General features: G+C 36.0%; 1 protein-coding gene across 1 annotated transcript; it reads right to left on the bottom strand.

Moving 5' to 3' along the window:
* Nucleotides 1–701: 701 nt before the first annotated feature.
* Nucleotides 702–1,704, bottom strand: LOC101954302 (putative G-protein coupled receptor 141). The gene has a single exon (XM_005319285.3). It carries the CDS (start codon nt 1,674–1,676, stop codon nt 789–791), a length of 888 nt encoding a protein of 295 aa, XP_005319342.3. The 5' UTR covers nt 1,677–1,704; the 3' UTR covers nt 702–788.
* Between the last annotated feature and the right edge of the window lie 7,266 nt (nt 1,705–8,970).

Raw genomic sequence — 8,970 nt, forward strand, 5'->3', positions numbered from 1 at the left:
TGTCTATGGGCATGCTTTGACTAAGTCCAGTTTCTTCTTGCCTTTTCATATTTCATTTTCTGCTTAATGGGTTCATGTTTTGGAAGGTAGATCTGGGGAGTAGCCTCAACTTACAGAGTTTCTACCACCTCTGCATCTGCATTGACCCACATCAATTCCAGTCATTCCTCTAAATCTCTTGACTACTATCTTTGAGCTAAAGCTTTCCTTGGAATACCAAAGCCTGTAGCTTTATTGGCAATAAGTAATTTTCAAGAGGCATCTATCACAAGTTGAATAAATTAAGGTTTTTCTAAAGCCCAATTTAACTGCATAAAAAAATTAAAAAATAAAATAAAATTATACCTCAAAAAAAAAAAGAATAAAGCCCAATTTAACTATTGAGTTCCTACTTTCAAGTTCTCTGGATCTTAAAGAATAGAAATGGAGGGAAAGAGCATTGTAGCAAGTGCAAATATCTGGAGAGTACCACCACCTGACCTTAGCTGAAGTCAGCATTACATTAGGGGGAAAAAAAAAAAGGATGGTGTGGTCAATTTGTATTGTGCTAAAAGATTGAACATGCACTATAGTAAATGTGGGCCTGATAATTGTTCTTGCAAGAAAGGAGAATAATCCGTCCTTATTATCTTTTTGTAGAAAACCAATGTTGATAAAGAGCAATCTACATTTGATGTGTAAGAGCAAGGAGCTTGAAAAATCTTGAAATCACAGCAACACCAGTCAACTAAAACAATTTTGTCACATTTATGGGGAAACTGATTACAAAGCAAGTAACATAGGAAGGGTTAGTGGATAACTCCACCTATAAAACACAGCATGTCCAGGCAACAGACAGTCGTTAAAGCAATACAAATTTCATTGTAAAGAACTAACTTAGAATCTTCTCTCCCCGAATAATTTTGAATAAAGTATACCCGAAATGCATGGTGGGGTATGAAACAGATGAGTATGACTAGGAGAAAGAAAAAACTCTTAATTTGGGCTCTATATTCTTGATGGGCCCACATGTCAGGCCAGAGAGCCTTCACCAGCTGAAGGATGACAGCCATCTGTATCAAAAAGAGGATGACAACTGTTGTCATCATAATGACAATCATAGAGTAGTTCATGATAATGATTTGCCTGCAGCTGAGATCTCTGTAGAACTCAAAGCATCTCTGTTTTCCTGAGTAACTTGGATCTGTGCCATATTGTAAAAAAAATATTGGCAAAAAAATAAGGCTACCCACCATCCAAATAATTATGCTTAAGACTACCGCATGGTACTTTTGTAATTGTTGTGTCTGGAGTTTTTTAAAATAGATGAGTAATCGGAATATAACAATAACTATATAGAAAACAAAGGAGAAGTACATATGCCAGTATATGATGCTGCTAACCACTCGGCAGGCAAAGGTTCCCAGCTCCCAGATGACTGACAGGTAATAGCTGAGGCGGAACGGAAGGCTGACCAGGAGGATAGAGTGCAGCACCATGATATTGAAGATGATGATGGCAATCACTGACTGACTATTCCTCTTGAACATCATGCATGACATTATAACTGTTCCAATAGTGCCTCCCAGGAAAACCACGCTGTAGAGTGTTATCAGAATCGTCCTGCAATATGCATCACAGTGGTCGAGGTCCATGTTTGAGACATTTGGCAAAGCAGTGGTATTGATCATCTCCATGTTTTGTCACAGGATGAACTTAGATCATAATCACCTAAATCAAAGTTTAACAAAATTATGATGTATATACAAAAACTATTCAACAACTGAGCATTAATAGTACTGAATTTGGCAATCTCAGACAACTATTTACAAGCCCCAAATTTTGTACCAAAAACATATTGTCAGAGATTCTGCCTAATAATTTAAACATATTGAAGGAACAGAATCCAGCGAAATAAAATAACAAAATTACGTTTGTTTGAATGTGAACTTCAGAGCTGTGCACCTAGGATTCTACAAACAGCTGTGTGTATCCACACATATAAGGAAGGAGGGTATCATGAGACATTTTAATTTCAGGTGCAAAATTTAAGTTAGGGCCAAAGATCTTAGTAATTAAAATAAAGTTATATATATATATATATCATGTATATCTATATCTATTTATATCTATATAGAGTTTTGTTCTTTTGATTTTGTTTTTTTGGAATCAGAGATTGAGCCCAGGGGTGCTTTACCACTGAGCCACATTCACAGCCCTTTTGTTTTTTATTTTTATTTTAATTTTCTATGTTGCTTAGGGCCTTGCCAAGTTGCTGAGGCTGGCTTTGAACTCATGATTCTCCTGCCTCAGTCTTCTGAGCCACTGGGATTACAGATGTGTGCCACCATGCCTGGCTCAAAATAATTTTAAAAGTCAAAACTAATACAATTCTTGATGAACAAAATAGCAAAGTTTAAAATCAGAGGAGTATCAGTGCACACCTAGTATGCATTCAGATCAGATTTATAAAGATCATCCTTCCTAATTTGGGGTGATGTGGAGAAAAACTGATTTGGGTTAATGTAGAGAAAATCCACATTAATCATGTGTAATTGTTGTAAGAAAATGTATCAGAAAGCATTTTAGAGTGTTTTCTGTGAGCAGCTTTTGATCCAGGAGAAGCCTATAATATATATATTTCCTGCATCCCTTTCTTCTTCTTAAACCTGATCTTTTCTTGAACTGCTATGTGACATGTTGGTAAAATGCTGGAGTTTGAAGATGGATCTGCTTAGTTTTTATTTAAGTTTTGCTGATGTGAGGGATTAAAGAGCAGTGATCTTGCAGCAAGCAGTACAGAACACTGGTAATCTGCCGTCCTGCACATAAGGGCCAATTCTGCCATTAGGTGCTAAAGGACAGGGCACGAGTCACTGTGGCTTCATGTAGCTTTAGCTGTGACAATGCTGTACTCCCAGCATTGAAATGTTCTTCAGAAATCCCATGAGTCAGTGTGTTTGAGACAATTTTAAATTGGAAAAAAAAAAAGAAAAAGAAAACAACAAAACCAAATAAGAACCAAATAAATGTTATGATTCTGAAGGTGAAACAAGATGAAGGCATTTTTTACCTCATTCTCCTTTTTGCAAGTAGGGACAGGTACAGTTAGGTTATAGAAAATCATAACTGCATTCATAAGTATTTAATAAATCTCTGGCAATTAAAAAAAGAAAGAAAAAAACCAACTTTTCCAGACCTTAGTTCTGAGAGTATGAGTCACAGACATCAACAGCTCAAACTTCTCTCTTTGGAAGATCCATGTCATTTCCTCATGTATCTTCAGCACGCATGGCCAGAGGCAGAGTTTAATCATCTGTGTTTGAGTGAAAAGTTACTCCACAGAGCAAATCTCAAGATAGTAAATCTTCTTGGAGTGAATAATTAATTTTTTGTTTATACAAACATCATTAGATCTAGTAAATGTCATACCTACAAGAATATTTTATTGTACTTTAAAACATAATGACAACTTCAATTTAAATTTCATATGTTAAAAAATATGCATTTTTAAAGAAGTGCATACAGATAAAACAGGATGTTTATAAGATTTTTTTGGAAAGCAATAATTCTAATTAAATTTCAAAACAACAAAAATACTAATTTACTTTATTAAATTCTTGTCATCTGAAAGTCTAAACAAACAAGACATAAGTTTGAAATTATTTAAAAACAATGAGAGCGTAGATTATTGATCAGTTCCATAGTTTAAATAGACACACCTGCTAAGACAGTGTGCTATTTGGAAACAGGTAGCATTGCCACTTACCAACTGGCTAATAATGGGACAGATATTTAACTGGACAGTTATTACAATGGAAGTGATAGTACTTACTTTGTAAGATTTTTATGAAAATTTAGGTTGCATCATCTATAAAGAAACTTAGATTTTCTGACATATTACTTGTTGTCAAAATGTCAACATCATATGTCCCTTTACATCATATACAAGGCTATTTCATAAACATAGCACACAAGGAACATTATTTTTTTAGATGTGTCTCTAAGTGACCTTACAGATATTTAATTCATGGAGATAAGTTCACAGGAAAGGGAAAAGTGTGATGGTCATTTTTCTTTTTCTTTGAGATCTTACCTTTGCAATCACACTGAACCTTTTAACCTTATTCTTCAAAAGTTCATAATTCTAGGGTTTTTTTTTCCTCACTAAACCCAAATATGGAAATTTCTAGATAGGCAATCTATCCAAAAATTAATAGCTACCCAAATTACTTACTTGCTCTTTTTCTTTTATGACTTGCTTCTGGTGGAAGGCTCAAGGCACTGTGGCATGCAGTGATCTACAGCCGGATAGTCAGTAAGAACAGTTTGCTAGAACCAAGACTCCAGCAACCACAGCAGTCCTGTGATAAATGACGATGAGGGTATAGCTCAAGCTTAAGACTGAGGATGCACAAAGTTTAACAGCCAAAATGGAGAGCCCAGATAAGCCATCTGAGCCACAAACGGATGTTTATCTCTATAGTTAGAGGTGAAGCAGATTCAGAATTACTCCTATCAGTAAAAGCTTTCATTTTCACTACCGTAGATGTATTTGCAAAAATTTCCCTCGTTAAAATGAACCACTTAAAGGGATTTTTCCAATGTTGTTTCTCATCCTACTTTCGTGGTGCTACCCGAAATGGTCACATTCAGAATAAGAATGGTATGAGGAAGTACTTCCTGGGTGACTTTCATATTCTCAGAGTCAGCTCAAAATATTTGTACCTCTTACTTCCAATTCACTAAAGTTCCTTTTTCTCCTTGTATGGGCTGTTTGGAGATATGGTTCTTTTGAAGCTTGATGCTGTGGTTCAAAAAGAAGGCTTATTTTTCTCAAATGCCTTTCATTTGCTTACATGAACCTTTTCACTTTCTGTCTTAACTTCACAATCGTTTTTTAACAGTCCTAAGACATCAAAGCACAATTTTGAGGAAACACGGGGTTTTTGTACTACACAAAGATACAAGGTACCAATATGCCTTCATCAGTTGTGGGCCAACCCAGCCCTGAATAACGTTATTGTTCAGCCAAGGAAATTAAAAAGGACTGAAACTTGATCACCTGTAATGCAAGTTCATTATGGCCTGCATTTAGGTACCAACTGATAAAATTCTCATTTACTTTGGAAAAGAGTAACTATCCTCCCCACCTCTGCCATCTGCTACCTGATCATCCAACAGTGCTTGTGGCCACAAAGACATAAAACAACAGAATCTAAATGTAATGGGGCCATATGCTTAATTATTTCAAGAAGAACTCTCCATGAAAGGTAAAATTTCCACTCTTATTACGGAAGGCAAATTTGTACCAACTCGACTCAGCTGGAAAAATTTCATATGGGACCAATTTTTCAACCAATTTTAAACATCTCTTCTTAAATCAAATTAATTCAAAAAATATAAAATCTGAATTATAGGCTTGGATTTGGACATATTATCTGACAGTCCTTATTTTTCAGATAAAATGTGTTCCTGGAATCTGCAGGATAAAGTACGTTCCCATAGAAACCATGCTATATTTAGGGTTTGCTTGTCTGAGGAAGGACAAACTGAGAAATAAGTTAGATGTGACCAATGGTGGAGCATAAAAATTCACAACTATGAGCAGCACACAAATTAATTGTTCCCACTGATGACAGGAAGATTTCTGCTAAAATGTATCTCTGTTATATTTACAACACAGCTAGAGGAATACATGGATTTCGTACTTTTTCCAACTACAGTCAAAATTCAACTTTCTCCTTAGGGGAGTGCCAGTAATTGAAAGAAATACAACAAATCCTTAATATTAGACAGATTTAACTCCAGAATAGTATGATCTTATTTAACAAATGAAGCCACCCAGTTCAGAGAGTTTAGGAAATTATTACAAGGCCACAGAACTAATTAGGAGACAGATAGGGATGTAAAACGTGGTTCCTGTACCAACTTTTCATTCCACTGTAAAAAAAAAAAAAATGATACACACATGCTGAGGAATTTGCGATAGTCTCTGATAGACATTAACAATTTATGGCTTAATTGTACATCTCCTCTGGAAATGAACTAAACCTTTAAATAAAGGTATATTTTAAAATCCTATAGAATTAAAATACTTCTTTAAATATGATTTTCCTTCCTTCCAAGCTATTAGAGTAAGACCTGAACATCAATGAGGAGCCTGTTAGTTTTCAGGAGAAAAAGTCAATCTGTCCTCATCTGGGGAGGTTGGAAGCAGAGGCTGCTGGGGATGTACCATCTGGCCCACTCCTGCCCTTCCATGGGAGATGCCATTTGAGATGGCCACTGGTGGGCAATGTCTGCCACTGAAAGAATGCGGGGTGGGGTTGCTTACGTTTCTTTAAAAATGCAACTGTGGAATATCCTTAGGAAAGGGATAACAAGATCAGAAATTGCTAATTCTCAAACCTATTTACTCTCACAAATCATAAACCAAAACCTCTTCACTAGCATGCTTGGTTCTTTGTTTTATCCATAATGCCCAGAGGCTCAGCAAGCCTTGAAACTGAAGGCAGCACCTGAACTCTGACTCTCCCCAAGCTAAGCACCTGTGTTCTTAGTCTGTCTCTTCATCCATTTCTCTCTGTGGCTGTATGTGCATGTTTCACTCCATGTCTCTGTCTTGTAGGTGCAACTGAGTTTGATTGCATAAGACATAAGATTGGGAATGAGAAGAAAACAGATTATCCCATCCCTTCCCTCCACTTTGTGGACAAAAGATGGAAGTCCAGGAAAACCATTGTAATCCTCTCACTTCTTCCCCAGAAGAAGATGACGGCAGGCAGCATTTCTGAGACTGTTTAGGAGTCAAGTAAATAAACAAATTAAAAAAAAAAATAAGAAAACACGTTCTCTGGCATTTATTTTCTACCATACATCAAGTCTTAAATGATAAAATCATAGTAGGCACACAAAAGTCTTTTTTGAGAGTTATAGGTATTAGTTTTTATAGTGTTTGGAGGTACAGTCTTCCCTCTGTATTTGCAGAATCCATATGAGAAGATTTCAAATTTGGATGGAAAATATTCAGAGAAAAATTTGTGCTTGTAGTAAGCATGTATACACGTTTTTTCCTGTCATTATTAATTCCCTAAACAATATAACTATCTACATAGCAATTACATTGTATTTAATATTATAATGTTGAGATTAAATTAATTAATACTGGAAGGAGTATGAAGGTTATATGCAAATGTTATGCCATTTTATATAGGAGACTTGATTGAGACTAGATTTTGATATCCAAGCACTAGTCCTGGAACCAATCCTCCACCGATAGCAAGGGCCAGTCCTGGTGAAATGTTCTCTATATTTGAAAAGTGAAAGAGATTAAAATTAGACCTTTAAAAACAAAACAAACCTCTCTACAGAAGGCTGACAAAAGGACCTTAATTCAAACCACACCATGCTCCGTTTCTTATTTTTCTATTTGCTCCTGGAGACAATTCACATCTTTGTGCATTGTGTCCTTTGCACCTCTGCCTGAGTGCTTTTCTCACTTCTGAAGGTTGTACTGTCCCTTGTCATTTAGTTCTCAACAATGAATTCACCTCTTGGGAAACCCACTACAACAACCAGTGTCAGGAGACTGCTCAGGCACTATCACACTGCCCTGACTGAATTCTTTACATATGATTTGCCTTCGAATTTTGCTTTTATTGCCTATCTATTTCTTTTTTAAAAAATAATTTTCAGTTGTAGGTGAACACAATGCCTTTATTTTTATTTATTATTTATTATTTATTTTTATGTGGCACTGAGGATCAAACCCAGTGCTTCACCAATGCTAGGTGAACACTGTATCACTGAGCCACAACCCCAGCCCCAATTGCCTACCTATTTCTAATGGTTTTATTATCTGCATTTTTTCTGCTGAGATCACTTGGTCTCCAGTATCTCAGTAAACTTAGCCTTGAAGTTTTAAATCAAACAGACCACATTGTCTGGCAGTTTGAAGTCTTGGTCAGTTTCAGCAGGTTTAAGAATTAGTAGTTAGTTGCTGATTTATTTACCACTTCCTAAAGCTATATTTCATAGGACCCCTAACTGTATTGCTGGTATTTTCCAGTGCTCAGAACAGTGCCTACCACACATTTGTTGAATTAATTCAATGTATTGGATGAATGCATAACTATACATGATTTTTAAGAGAGGCTATGGATAATTTTTCTTTTGATGATAAATATTTAATATTTTTAAGTTAGTTCTTCAAACTTCAGGGGTTGGAGTTGAATGTGAGAGCTGGCATTGAACAAAAAGAGGGTCTATCAAATTCAAACACATCATCTTAGAAGAAACTGAGCTCAGAGAGGCAGCTTGAGCAGAGGCCACACAGAAAACCTGGCTCTGACACTCTCAGCCTAGTCTCCATTGTTGACCAGGACAGCTGTCCAAGGTGACAATCTCAAAGAAACTACAGCTGGATGTTTCCTCATATTCCAAAAGGTATTGTCTGCTTTTGGAACTGTATCTCTTAACCCTTTGGAAGCATCTCAGAGGAAGGACACATTTGATCAAGAATAAGGAGAGGTTTTGTTCAACACACTTTTTCCTATGATCTTTTTAAATTTTGATTTTAAGTGTTGCGTGTGAATCATCTCTTGTGCCTTAGGTTTCTGGCATGATTTTAGGATAGAAAAAGCAGTTTTGCCTCTTTGAGAGTTATTTTACAATGTGGTTTATTTTTTTTTCTTTTTCTTTATTCTATTGCTTTCTGAAAGGAAGATACTGTTTCCTGAGAACACAAAAAAGGAACTAGTGGTTTTACTAACACATGATGTGTGCTAGACCTAAGAATGAGATGCAGCTCAGATCAATAGATTAAATTCAACTGTTTTCTGAAATGATAGTTATCTTAGAATTTTGACTTCCAGAGGGAGTTCAATCAAGGTACAATTCACTACGTATCTGATTTTAGCGTGACAGGGACTTGGTGTAAATTCACACAGAGTCCTCGTTGGGATATGAGAGGACAAATAAATGAAGGTC

Source organism: Ictidomys tridecemlineatus, chromosome 2 (assembly GCF_052094955.1).
Source record: "Ictidomys tridecemlineatus isolate mIctTri1 chromosome 2, mIctTri1.hap1, whole genome shotgun sequence".
Classification (NCBI taxonomy): Eukaryota; Metazoa; Chordata; class Mammalia; order Rodentia; family Sciuridae; genus Ictidomys; species Ictidomys tridecemlineatus.